The sequence below is a fragment of the Benincasa hispida genome, chromosome 10 (genome assembly GCF_027475165.1).
Source record: "Benincasa hispida cultivar pf3 chromosome 10, pf3_genome.v1.1, whole genome shotgun sequence".
NCBI lineage: Eukaryota > Viridiplantae > Streptophyta > Magnoliopsida > Cucurbitales > Cucurbitaceae > Benincasa > Benincasa hispida.
This window is the reverse complement of record NC_143487.1, coordinates 39,857,810-39,872,180: the sequence shown is the minus strand read 5'-3', so window position 1 is coordinate 39,872,180 and position 14,371 is coordinate 39,857,810. Positions and strand designations below refer to the sequence as shown.

Here is a 14,371-nt window from a genome sequence, read left to right as displayed (position 1 = left end):
CCCTCACCTTCCTCAATTCTCATTTTATCCTTAAAATACTTAGGCCACTGCACACCTCCTCAAGTCTTCAACTCATGGTTTCCATACTTGGCCAAATTTTGCCCTCCTTAACCACGCTTATCTACATCTTTACCTATTACCTATGTTCTTTATAACCCCTAAAGTATTTTCCTCCTTTCTCATCCATCCTCAAGCTTTCTCCTTATAATCTTAACTTATACTTAGACATCTTTAATTTTAATATCCAAGTTTGACTTGATCTACCTTTAGCAAGACTTGAGGGTTTACAGTGTCTCATTTTGTAATTTGAAAAATAACTTTGTTGCAATTCTTTGAATCTGATACATGGTGCATGCTTTGAATGACAAGGAAAGTAAGTTCATTCTAAAAACCAAAATTTCTATTTACTACACAAATATACACTTTGGAAATGTTTCATGAGCTGAAATGTAATTAGAATTACTATGAATTTTAGGGGTGTTGGAATGCATGAAGAACCAAGGGTGGAATAGGAATGGAACCTTCAAGCGTCAATACAGTGAAAATGAAGGTTAAATTAAAAACTGTGAAAACTGAATGAGTTTGGTATTACAAATTAGACTCAAAATACTCAATCCAAGTATGAGTTTTCGATGCCACAAACCCATTCCATTATAGTCCCCCAAACAACCACTTAATGACTTAAGCATCAGAGCCTGTGTAGCAAGCACTGTGTCATTTTGTATATCTTTCCATATTATAAGTCACATTCTTTCCCAAATTAAAAAACGTCACCATTATTTATGTTGGGAATGTCCTAAACTCGCAGTTCGTAAATGTTGTTAACATATTCTATTCATCAATAAAAATGTTGTTGAGTATTTTATTTAATAAATTATTATTGATATTGTACTCTTTTATAAAAATCCAATAAACAAATCCATGGCTATAACATGAATACTTTAACATTATGTGGCGACATAAAAGAGGATCAAGTTTTAATATGGAACCAAAATGGTCTATAAGTATATGGATGACATTGGGTACCTCATCCTGGTGATACTATTGGATGCGGCTTATCTTTGTATACTGGTACAAATGATGTGATCCAAAAATCTTTCATGTGGAGACATATGAATGAGGGCATCCTGTGCAATGAGTTTGCATAATACTGGACCTCAAAATAGTCACTTTTCTTTGTAACAACTATTTACTGTTAAAACTGACTATCTCAAACTCAATTACCTAGGGTAACTCGATTTTAATCCTCAGCTAACTATGAACTCCTGTTTATTCGAGATTATCCTTTGATCTGTATAGGTGAGAGTAGTCCAACAACACTACTCAAAGAGCCTCCCATTTTGGGATAAGACCGGATAGATAGCTAGGACATAACTTTGCAATGGGGAACTCACTCCTACCCAATTTAGGGTTAGCAGATAGGTTGTTCTCTTAAACGTTGATGCCTTGTCTTGAACAACAAGGCCCTGCCCTCTCATGAAAGAGAGCGTTATGATTTATAAGTTGGACTATAAATCAATTGTTCAATGGAGAATTAGTGGGAGTTTAAAGAGCAAGATTTATTTACAAGGGTAAAATAGTAATTTTTTATCCAACTGTAAATATAAACGACCTGTGCAGGATTGACTTACCGATTATGGTTAAAATGAACAGAAATATATCTACAGTGAGGAGAGTGCCACTATCGAGCTATAGTGGAATGTCTTGGTAGTTAACGAATAGTGTTTAATTCGGTTTAAAGAGTTTAACCAATTAATTGCAAATCGTTTGAGTTCATGATCTGTAGGTCCATAAGGTCCCTCTACGAGCTCATAACTTTGATTAATAAATTGAGTAATCTTGATGAGATTTGAACTTAGGGTTTAGAATTTGAAATGTTCAAATTCAATTAGGGTTTCTATTAATTGTATACGATACAATTGAAATGTTTAATCTCATCAAATTTAAACAAAATTGGAGAATCAATTAGTTTAAATTATGATTTAAATATTAATTATATGAAATTAAAATCATTGTAGTGAAATTGGTGTTCTATTAATTTAATATTAGATATTAAAATTAACAAAATTAATTAAAAGGTTTAATTAATTAGTTTTATCTAAAATTAATTAATTGAATTAATTTTTATAAAACTATTAAACAAATAAATTAGTTCATTTGTTAAATTGATTTTAGAAATCCAAAATTTGAAAAACAAAATAGAAATTTCCAAAAGTTGGAAATCTCCACTAAAGGTGCAAGCACCTTATTCGTCCAATTCCACTTAATTCATGAAGAAGGAGTTGGCCTTCATTCAAGCTTTGAGATTGCATGATGAAAGCTTTATAAATTAGAGTGTTGGGCTAAATCATAAGTCAAACATTCAAAATTTCTACAAGAATTCAGTAGAAATCAAAATCCTCTCCAAATCCTCCTCAGTCTTATCAAAACTAGCTCAATTTAGTATTTCCACCACACGATCCTTGTAAGAGAATAGTAGAAAAGATCTTTATTGTGGTCTACTTGTAGATTGAAGCATCTTTTTGTGGAGCCCAGCTGGTTGTGAAGAAGTTTCATCAAAGGTATTGTGTTTAGCAAACGCTCTTATGAAATAACTTTTCTAAAGCATGTTTTAAACTCAAATTAACTAGAACCGGTGAGAAGAATGTGTTAGTTTACTCCATCAATTTATTGTTAGAACATATGTCAAAAATGGACTAGAACCGGTGAGAAGATTGCTATACTGATCTCGACCTCATTGTTAATCACTATACTTCAATTTGTATATCGAATGTGCAATCGTCGGAAAATGGACTAGAACGGATGAGAATATTACTCATAAAAGAAGAAGAATTTAGAAGAAAACAAAAGAAGGAAATCGATTTGTTGTGTCTCCTCTCTCAAGTATGAACTGTGTTAAATTGCAAAGGATAATGAAAGATTAGGAGACTCGAACGGTCTGAAACGAACAGTCCATTAACGGTTAAAAAAATGAACAGTCAACAAATATTAATAAATAAATTTAATAATAATTTTATTTAAATGAAATTAAAAAGATAAGTAATAACAATTTAATTCTTTTTCACGCAAGAGTGAGGAAACCAAACCTGAACCCACCCGTCTATTAGATGACAGCGGCAACATGCATGTATGGTGAAAGGGTAACACTTCCACCACCAACACACTTTGGATTATCATTTAGAATGTCTTGGTATGTATACCCTCTTGGGTTTTATTTCCTGTGATGGTTGATGTTTCTGTAACTGTAGTCTAAAAATTTTATGCTAGAACTCAATCCTCGATCCGGTCCAAAACTCGATCCTCGATCCCCACTGTGTATTACCTGTCCCCACCGTGAAGAACACGGTCTGGTCCAAAACTTGATCCGGTCCAAAACTCGATTCGATCCAGAACTTGATTTGGTCCAGAATTCGATCCTCTATCGAACTCGATCCATGTCTTGATCTGGTCCTCGATCCGATCTAGAAGTCCCCCACTGTGAAAAACTCAATGCTCGTCGAGATCTGTTGCAAAACAAAATCCACTCGATGCTCCGCCACTCGATGCTCGCCCGATTCGAACAGGAGAGACTTTTAAAGCGATTAATATCATACAAATGCTCAAATTTCAGTTTAAAACATCTTTTAGAACATTTTGAATTATCACTTTCTTATTCTTTTGATAATATATTCCTTTTCTTCTCTCTTGTTCTACATTATTTCTCTTCTCGCCTTCAACTGTTTATTGCTCTATTTTTATTATTATTTGTAGGTTCTGTTGGATTTTATATCCTAAAACTCGTAGTTTGTAAATTAATAAACATATTCTGTTTTGTTTTTCGATAAATTTGTTATTGAAATTGTAATCTTGAATCCAATAAACTAAGATCCTGAGGCTATTTAATGTAGTTTGAACTTTATGTAGTGATATAAATGTAGATCAAGTTCAAATATATAGCCAAAATGGTCTATAGTATATGAATAAGGTTAGATGCCTTGTTCTGGGGACACTATGGATGCGGCCCACTTTGTAGTTAGTACAAACGATGTGATCCTGAATCTTTCATATAGAGATATGTGAGTGGGGGCATCCTATGCAATGAGTTTGCATAAGACTGAACCATGAAATAGTCACTTTTTACGTTCTAAATGCCGTTTAATGTATAAAACTGACTATTTTGTTAATTGATGACCTAGGTAACTTAATCTTAATCCTGAGCTAACTATGAACTCCTGTTCACTCGGAATTATCCTTAGATTTACATAGATGAGGGCAGCTCATTATCGCTAAGCCTCCCATTTCAAGGGTAAGATCGGGTGGATAGTTGGGAACATAGGGTGCAAGACGGAATTCACTCCTACCCGTTATAGGGATAGTAGATAGGTTGTTCCCTTTAGTACTGAATCCAGGTCTTGAACAAGGGGCCACACCCTCTCCTTAGCCCGAGAGGGATTCAGTTTATAGGTTGGACCTTAAACCAATTGTTCATTAGAGGATCAGTAGAACTTAAGGAATAAGATGTAGTCTCGGGGATAAATAGTTTTTATGATCCAGCCGAGATTACGAACAACCTGTGAAGGATTAGCTTATTAATCATGGTTATATCAAATGGACATAAATATATCTATAGTGAGGGGAGTGCAACTACGAGACTCTAGTGGAATGACCCGTTAGTTAACGAATGTTGATTACCTCCGTCTAAAGAGTTTAGCCAGCTAATCTCGGATCGTTGGAGCCCATGATCTATAGGTCCATTAGGTTCCCCTACTAGCTCATATGGAATAAACTTAGAACAGTATGATAGAATAATTCGAATTGTTCGAATTAGATGAAGAGAGAGAAACCGACAAGTATATGTGATATAGTGATTGGGCTTTTCAGTTTAGAGATACAGCTTTAATATTTAAATGTGATTTAAATATCAAGAATATGAATACGTTCATATTCGGAAGTTAGGAAATGATGGAAATGGTCAAAGATGTAAAAAGTCAAAGAGTTGACTTTTGACTTTGAAAAATCAAACTTTGACCGACCTTATATTCAAATGTGATTTGAATTTCGAGAAAATGAATGTGGATTCATGCTCGGGAGGTCAAAATTAGTCAATACGAAAAAAATCATAAAAGTCAAAATGTTGACTTTTTAGTCAAAGTTTGACTTTGACCAAATGACTATTTTGCCATTTAACTAAAGTTAGTAGGAAAATCCAAACTTTTGTTGAATAATTCCACTAACAAAATAGTGGGCTAGGTGTTGGCTTATAGTGGAGACATTAAGCCCACTAAGATAGGTGTTGGGTTTTTATGGATTTGGTTCATGCAATTGTTGCATGGCTTTTTTCTATAAATTGGCTTTCTGTTTTGGATTAAAAAGTTTTGCCAATTTTGCCAAATTATTTTCTAAAATTGGGCTAAAAAAAAGGAGAAAACCCAAATCCAAAATTCCATCTTATTTTTTCATCTCTTTCTCTCTCTCGATTTTCTTCATCCACCGGATCCCACAATTCGGTGCTGAGTCCAGAGGATAGTAGGTCAACTCTAGTAGTGGTCCAAAACAGTTCAGGTCAAGATTCAGCGAGAAAGAGCGATTTTCGGGAGCTACAAAGATAATTATAATTACAGTTTTTCCTTCAAATTGCATGTTTTTTCCTTTAAGTTAAAAGCAATTAGAGTGTAATTAGATCCTAATTCTGCTGCATATGTCTCGTGTTCCATCAGGTTCGTGACTATATACAAGATTGGAATCTTTTTGTCAATGAACCGCAGATAGGAAAGTATTATTTTAGTATATTTGTCATGTTTATTTTTTGCTTTTTTGTTAATGGGTACACAAGTTACACATTACTCTATTGTTGATTTTAGTCTATTATTAGAATTGTAAAACATCTCTATATTTTACATATTGTTCTGAATTTGCTTCTAACATATTTATTCATTTCACCTTTGTTTCTATTTTATTACTATTTTCATATGTTTAGAGTTCATGATATTGCTTATATTATTATTGCCTAATCAGTGGCATTTATGTTTAGAGTTCATGACCATTGCTTATATTATTTCAATGATCTATGAAGTTTAATGTCAACTTATCCTTCATGACCAATGCTTATATATATTTATTACATTGACAATAGCTAAAATGAATGACAGGCTCATGAATTTAGAGGTAATTAAAGGTATAATAATTGTGTTTATATAACTTTGTCGATTATTAAGGAACTAAATATAAGTTGTTTTGAGAGTCAAAAGGACAATTATGTACTTTTTATATAGTTTTGACATTTAATTGTGATTTTGGGAATCAATCTGATGCTAGTGCACTTTTTATGTAGGTTGAAAATTACATTTGATGTATTTTTTGTATTATTGGATAATTTTTTTTAGTTTCTAATGTAAATTGATTACTAAATTTCAATAATGAAAGGAAGTCATTGTATTTAATGCAATTGTGAATCATTTCATATGTCTATTTAACATAAAACAAGTTCTTGTAATGTAAATGAACAGAATTTCAATGTTGTTTGTTATAGCATAAGATTAAAGCTATATATATGATATAATAGCCTTAAAAAAAGGTTATCATATGTCAAATAAAGCATTAAGAAAAGACTATTATATAATAAAAATAGCATTGAGAGCAAGCTATTATATGTTAAAGATAGCTTTGATGACTAATGTTGTTGAATCTTTTCATACTCATGTATGCATGCTATATCTCTATACTCTACTATAGCATCTATTATAGCTATACAAAATGGCTGTAAAAAGTTTCAGACTTTTAATAACATGGGCAATCAGGACCTTCGAAAAAGGCTATGAAAGGTCTTTTATAGCCTTTTTCATTAGCTATTGTATCTATTATTTCTTGTAGTGATATCTGTCATCTTGTTTTTCATCTCTAAAGAGTGTGAAAAAAAACTTGTTCGCCTTGAATCTAATATTTGGCGCTTTGAATGACCAAGAGTACGGGTGTCTCATTTTGTAATTTGAAAAAGAACTTTGTTGCAATGCTTTGAACCTGATATGTGGTGCATGCTTTGAACAACAAGGAAAGTAAGTTCATTCTAATACCCAGTTTTTCTATTTGCTACCCAAATATACAGTTTGGAGATGTTTGGAGAGCTAGAATGTAATCAGAATTACTAGAAATTTAAGGGGTGTTGGAATGCATGAAGAACCAAGGGCATAATGGATATGGAACCTTCAAGCGTCAAAACGGTAGAAATGAAGGTTAAGTTGAAAACTGCGAAAACAAATTAAGTTTGGTATTACAAATTAGATTCAAAAAGCTCAATCCTAGTATGAGTTTTGGATTACACAAACTCATTCCATTACGGTCCCCCAAACAGCCCCTTTATAACTTAAGCATAGGAGTCTGTGTAACAAGCACTATGACGTTTTGTATATCTTTCCGTATTATAAGTCACATTCTTTCCCAAATAAAAAAATTTACCATTATTTATTGTTAGGACAGATGTCAAGAAAGGTAGCTGCGTAGTGGAGAAACCACTACCCTGAAAGTAATTACGGCGCGACCTCTATACCGGTTGCTCCCCAAGGTTAAAGCAATCTCCAAATTCAAACGTACACTCATCAAAAAATGGACTAGAACCGGTGAGAAGATTGCTTAGAACGAAAGAAGAATTTAGAAGAAATAGAAGAAGGAAATCGATTTGTTGTGTCTCCTCTCTCAAGTCTGATATGTGTAAAATAGCAGAGGAGAGGAGGACACGAAATGTCAGGAGACTCGAACGGTCTATTAATGGTAAAAAAAATGAACATTCAACAAAATATTAATAAATAGATTTAATAATAATTTTATTCAAAAAATAATTGTAAAGATAAGTAGTAAAAATTTAATTCTTTTTCACGTAAGAGTGAGGAACCCAAGCACGAATCCACCCGTCCGTCGGACGACAACGGCAACACGCACTTGTGGTGAAAGAGTAATACTTTCACCACCAACACACTTTAGATTCTCATCTAGAATGGCTTGGTATTTATACCTTCTAGGATCTATCAATGTTGGACAAACTTCCCACTCCCCTTAACTTTTTCCATGGATCTAAGGCCAAAAGTCATTTCTAACATTTGTGGCATGAAAGTCGTGTGTTTTCTCCGATCCAGACTTTGATTTCAACGGATAAAAAGTCTATTATTCTTCTACTATGCACCTGTTGAATTCTTTCCTGTTTCTTTGTCACTTTTGAGATTGCAATAATTCAAACTGAATTTACAGTTGAAAGGCAATTAAGTTCCCAGTTGCCAGCTGTTGATGGGGTACAAGTAGTTATTTTCATAGTAATTACTTTCTTTCTACGCTGCTTCGTCCCCTATCCAAGTCCACCTTGACTTCCAAAGAACCCATCGATTCATAAACCCTATAGATTTTGGGTGTTTTCCCCAAATCAACTGCAATTTTGTGAGAAAGTAAGAATTGAGCGATGGCCGAATTCCTATGGACTTTTGCTGCGGAAGAAATGTTGAAGAAGGTTGTCAAACTTGCAGCTGAGCAAACTGGGTTGGCATGGAGCTTGGAGAAGGAGCTATCAGAGTTGACAGAATGGCTACTGAAGGCAGAAACCTTCTTGCGTGATATACACACAACAACATTACATCAGGATTCAGTGAAACTGTGGGTGGATAAACTTCAAAATCTTGCCAATCAAGCAGATGATGTATTAGACAAGCTTGTTTATGAAGATCTTCGAGGAAAGGTAGCAAAAGAAAAAATGAAAAAAGGTACATGCTTTTGTTTCTGCTTGCAGTAATGCTTTCCTGTTTCGTGCAAAGATGGCAAAAAGAATGAAAAGCATTAAGGACTTGTTACGTAAACATTATTGTGAAGCAGGTCCTTTAGGACTCGTTAGCAATGAATCTACAGAGCTAGAGACTGAAATTAGCCAACTTCGAGAGACGATCTCAGAGTTGGATGATTTTGAAATAGTGGGAAGGAATGATGAAGTTTCAAGCATAGTGAAACAAGTGATCGATGCAAAAAAGAAGCATACTACATCTATCCTACCCATCGTGGGTATGAGTGGATTGGGAAAAACAACTCTGGCAAAATTGGTATTTAATCACCCTAAGATCAAACAATATTTTGATGAAACTATATGGGTCTGTGTGTCTGAACCTTTTCTTATCAATAAGATTTTGGGAACAATCTTAGTAACTTTAAAAGGTACTTCCAGTGGCTTGGACAATAAGGAGGCTTTGCTTCGTGAGCTTAAATATGAGATGCGCCACAAAAGTTATTTTCTTGTACTTGATGATGTTTGGAATGAAAATCCTTCTTTGTGGGATGAATTGAAGAATTGTTTGATGAAGATCACTGAAAAATCTGAAAATAGTTTCGTTGTGACTACAAGGAGTGTTGAAGTTGCAAGAATCATGGAAACGCTTCCAACTCATCATTTAAGCAAATTATCTGACGATCAATGTTGGTCTTTATTTCAAGCGAGTTCAAATGCAATTGGACTACCAATGACTTCAAGTTTGACACTTCTTCGAGAAGAGTTGGTTAAAAAAATTGGTGGAATACCGTTAGTTGCAAGAGTTTTGGGAAGGGCATTAAAATTTCAAGGAAACTATGATAGATGGGTGACCATGTTGGAAAGTGAAATAAGAACACCATTTGAAGAAGAAAATTTTGTGTTATACGTTTTAAAATTAAGTGTAGAACGTCTACCTTCCTGTTCTTTGAAACAATGTTTTGCCTACTGTTCAAATTTTTCCAAAGATTTTGAATTTGAAAAAGAACAATTGATTCAAATGTGGATAGCACAAGGATTTATTCATCTAAAGAAAGGAAGAAGCAACAAAACATTGGAAGATGAAGGAGATATGTACTTCAAGATATTGTTATCTCGTTGCTTATTTCAAGATGTGAACAAGGATGATAGAGGGAGAATTATAAGTTGTAAGATGCATGATCTTATACATGACATTGCATGTGATGTTTCAAATAACAAAAGTTTTCAATTAGAACATAGCAATGCATTGCAAATGAAACATTGGACGAGTAAGACTAAGAAATTTGCTAGGCAGGCACGCACTATACTTTGTCACGAACTAATTCCTTCTACAATAGAGAAGATGATTTGTGATAAAATTTTGAACTTCGTTGGTTTGCGTGTTTTGGTGATGAACTCGTGGGATATTTATGAATTACCTGATTCGATTCATAAGTTAATGCACTTGAGATACCTCGACGTGTCCCATTGTAGATTGGAGAAGCTTCCAAATTCTCTCTGTTTGCTTTATCATTTACAAACATTAAGGATTGAAGGCAAACATATTCAAGAGCTTCCGAATAATTTAAGAGAACTGGTTAGTTTAAGACATTTTGTATTTTCAAACGGACATGTCGACTACATACAAATGCCTCCACATTTGAGCCAATTGACTCAACTTCAAACGTTGTCTATATTTGTAGCAGGATCTAAAGAGGGTTGGAAGATAACCGAACTCGGACCTCTAAAAAACCTAAAAGGTAGTTTGAAACTTACACATTTGGAGCATGTCAAGTGTAAAGAAGAAGCTGAAAGTGCAAACTTGGATGAAAAGGAGAACTTACATGGTCTAGATTTCATTTGGAGTTGCAATTCTCATAGAAAAGTCAACAATCACAATGATTTGGAAGTGTTGAAAGGATTTCGACCACATGAACATCTACAACATTTGAAGATTCGATCCTTTCGAGGTAAAACATTGCCTAACGATATTTTCATTGAAAATTTGGTAACAATAACTCTATTTCGTTGTCAAAATTGTGAAATGCTTCCAATGCTTGGACAATTGACCAACCTCGAGGAACTTCATCTCTCTCATTTATATTGTGTACAAAGTATAGGAAATGAATTTTATGGTAATAATTCCAACCAAAGGATCATTCTTTTCCCTAAGTTAAAGAAATTTATACTCGAACGCATGGACTACCTAAAGCAATGGGAAGAAGTGAGAGTGGGATCAAATGTTACAACTTTTCCTCATCTCCAAGTATTGAAAGTATCTGATTGTCCCATGTTATTGAACATTCCAAATATGTTTGGGTTTTGTGATGAGAATGGTGTGCAAAACCTTAGAGTTGTTGAAATTTTGGAATGTTTCCAATTGACCAACATTCCAAATGGGCTCCAACGTTGTCATTCCATTCAAGATTTGAGAATAAAGCAGTGTTGTTCCTGTTTTACTCTAAACTTGGAACATAGGAACTTGTTGTCTTCTTTAAGGATCATGTTGCCTGAGAAGTTTCTTCAACTCACTAACTTGGAGGTGAATGAAGTGAACATTTTTGGATGCCTCCAACATTATGGACCCCTTAACTTGTGTTCTTCTGCACAGCTTAGGCTTCCCATTGGATTGGTTAATTCCTTGCAAGATTTGTCGATGCAAAACTCTGTTGGTAGCATTGAAGCTTTGCCTCGATGGTTGGAAAACCACACTTCTTTGCAGAAATTGAGCCTTTCCTTCTGCATAAATTGTGGAAATTGAATGATCTTTTCTTTTGAACAATTTTGTTAAATTTGCAACTAATTCTAATGTTTTCTTTTTAATTTAGCATAGGTGTATTGTAAGATTTATTTTTGTTTTTTTTTTTTTTTTTTCATTTAGCAATGAGAGGAAAAAGAAACAAAAAGAAACAAGGAAATGCAAGCTTCGGAAAAAAAAAAGTTCAATCGACCTGAAAAAGAAGACGAAAAAATTGTGAAGCTTATGGGATTTTTCAAGTAGTAATAATAAGGGCAATTGTTTCAAATAACAAAACAATAGAAAATATTTTCAAATATAGCAAAATAACATTGTCTACCAATGATAGATACTTATAAACATATGTCAGTGTCAGTCTGACACGAATCCTTATTAATGTCTATCATTGATAAACAGTGATATTTTGCTACATTTGTAAATAAGTTGATCTATTTTGTTGTATTTGAAAATAACTCTAATCATAATTGGTGTAGCTTTGCATGGGTCGTATAAGGAAAAAAGAAAAAGGCAAAAAAAAAAAAAGGGAAAGTTTGTGAAAAGTAGAAAGAGAAACAGAGAGGGAAAGAAATTGAGATAGAAAGAGAGATTGGGAGAAATCAAGAGGAAAAGAAGCACAATGTCATAAATCCACTCAAAGGCAAGCACGTCGAAGCTACGTGGAGAAGGAGAGAAGAGAAGACGAGCCCAAAAAATTTAAGTGGTTCGGCAATAAAGGCCTAGATTTTAATCTCGAAGGGGTAATACAAAGAATTTTATAGTAGCTTTTCAGGTACTCTCACTTATAATCCTCTTTATTGAATTGATTTAGAGTCTGTTTGGATTAACTTGAGAAAAAATGTTTTTCAAAAATCTGATTTTTATTTAAATACTTTTGATAAATAAAATTATTAAAAAATACTTGAAAAATTATTTTGAATGAGTATTAAATACTCAAATTTCTTTCGAAACGAATTATTTTTTAAATTTAACACTTGAAAATGTGTTTCAAACACAATCTTATAATCATCAATTTATAGATAATATATTGAGTAGTTGAGACGATGGAAACAACTTGTTGGTTCAACATAACTGTTTTAACTTATTTCAACATTCTTCACCTTTGAAACAAAAACAAGTTGCTGTCTTTCTGAAAAACTTTCTATCCTTTTTTCAGAAATGTAGAACCCTACCATTTCTCAACACTGTCAAAATTCTAGTAGTTGTGTGTTTAGGAGTAGTTGGTGTTTAGGGTCATATTCTTTAGGAGAGTTGTCTGTTTTTGTTTGCTTTTGAATCTAACTTTGAGATGTACTCATCAAACTTTTGGCACCAACACCTAGATGATTGTTTAAGCCATATATGGATCCGCGGACATCCAAATATTTCCACAATAGTATGATATGATACGGTTGTTCAACATTTTGAGCATACCATGTTTTAAGTTTTATTACCATAGGAAAGAAAAAATTGCTTCCAAATCTGAGTGTTTCTAATGACAATAAAATTTAATCTTAAGTTGATTGATTTAGAGTGTAATTCAAAATTTCATACAGCCTTTACATATGGATGAAACAGAACAATTCAAGAGCAATTACATCGACCTGACGTTGGTTATTTTTGTAATTTTGAATGCAAAACAAAGAAGTTGTTTTCTACAAAAGATTCCAGAAAGTATACTTTTGGCAGACAATTCCAAAATCGCCCTCTGGAAAGATCTTGAGAAAGGAACTGAAAGCCAAGCTCTCAGTCTCACCAACCTTTTAAAAGCCTCGTGGAGTGAGAGAGAGAGGGGGAGTTATCATAAACTTCCATGGAAGAGACTGTGGTAGTAGGTCTGGAGGAGACACGGTTGAGGACGTTGGCCTCGATTTTTAAGGAAATTGACGACATGGCAGGGCAGACGCCCAACGACGTCGGTTGAATAGACGACGACGAGGGAATTGTGCGTTCGAAGGATCATCAAGGGAAGACATGAATCTGATAGGAAAATTTTATGAGGGGCACATTTTTCATTTGTTGATCATCTTCTGTTTTCTGTTGTAGTTATACAATTTTGTAAATAATGATTTTCATATTTTATAACCGTACAGTTGTTGCTTATTTTGAACCTTTGGTTCTGCTTTATCAAGTAACTGTGTAACATAAAAAGAATATTTATGTTAATGCCTTCAAGCTCTATGAACTTTCAAATATGAGTTCAAGATGATCTTTTTTGTTCACTGATTGCTTCAAACGTCTTCAAATTTTCCATTGTAAGTGAACCCCAAAATTGCAGCAACACAAATGGTGTTCTCATCCACCATCTCAACTGCCTCAACAGGATCCTCTCTCTATTTTATTCTTCTTCCTCCTCTGCAATTTTTACCTTTTGACATTTCTACCCAAAATCCTAACCTTTTCTTCTTTGTAGAAACAAGACAAATCACAAAGGCATCTTAGTTATTTCTCTTGTTTCTGAGCTGAAATATTAGTTGTGGCTTGATTACATATAATATCATATGACTGCTTTCCCCCCTTTTTCATGATTTTTATACTTGAACTAAATTTCTTGTAATATTTGATTGTTTTCTATTTCTTTTTCTGGAACAAAACATTTTATGTCACTTTCCTCTAGATAGATGGTGTGCTTTGTGAAGAATATGAATTCTGGTAGTTTTCAAAAAGATGGAAAAGAGAGAACCATGAAATGAATAATAATAATGTCTGTGATGTATACTGTAGATTAAGGTTGTTTGAACTTCTGGTTGTTATTTACGTTCATTCTCGTACAGAGTTTGAGAATGTTCTGCTACATCATTCCATGCTTTCTTTTATTTATATTTATTCTAGGGTGTTCTTTTACTACATCATAACCTTACTCTATCTCTTCAATTAACTTAAAATTAAAGTGGAGAAATACTTGCTCTTTCTTACTTAGATAT

The 14,371-nt window shown here is 33.6% G+C and overlaps 2 protein-coding genes across 3 annotated transcripts; both read left to right on the top strand.

Moving 5' to 3' along the window:
- Positions 1–8,165: 8,165 nt before the first annotated feature.
- On the top strand, positions 8,166–13,669 carry LOC120088286 (uncharacterized). 2 transcript variants are annotated; one of them, XM_039045476.2, is made up of 2 exons: positions 8,166–8,720; positions 13,004–13,169. In XM_039045476.2, the coding sequence occupies exons 1-2, from the start codon at positions 8,423–8,425 to the stop codon at positions 13,018–13,020; spliced, it is 315 nt and encodes a 104-aa protein (XP_038901404.1). In that variant the 5' UTR covers positions 8,166–8,422; the 3' UTR covers positions 13,021–13,169. The 2 variants fall into 2 exon arrangements, with proteins under 2 accessions (XP_038901404.1, XP_090161735.1); XM_090305609.1 differs by having other exon boundaries at positions 8,182–8,720; positions 13,026–13,669.
- On the top strand, positions 8,719–11,563 carry LOC150033338 (putative disease resistance protein RGA3). Its single transcript, XM_090305608.1, has one exon. The coding sequence runs from the start codon at positions 8,772–8,774 to the stop codon at positions 11,472–11,474; it is 2,703 nt and encodes a 900-aa protein (XP_090161734.1). The 5' UTR covers positions 8,719–8,771; the 3' UTR covers positions 11,475–11,563.
- Positions 13,670–14,371: the final 702 nt, after the last annotated feature.

Bases quoted from the DNA above. Each gene is read 5' to 3' on its own strand.
- LOC120088286 (XM_090305609.1), top strand. From the start codon at position 8,423: ATGGCCGAATTCCTATGGACTTTTGCTGCGGAAGAAATGTTGAAGAAG. The intron at 8,721-13,025 runs GTACATGCTTTT...TGGATGAAACAG, and splicing joins AAAAGAAAAAATGAAAAAAG to AACAATTCAAGAGCAATTAC.
- LOC150033338 (XM_090305608.1), top strand. From the start codon at position 8,772: ATGGCAAAAAGAATGAAAAGCATTAAGGACTTGTTACGTAAACATTAT.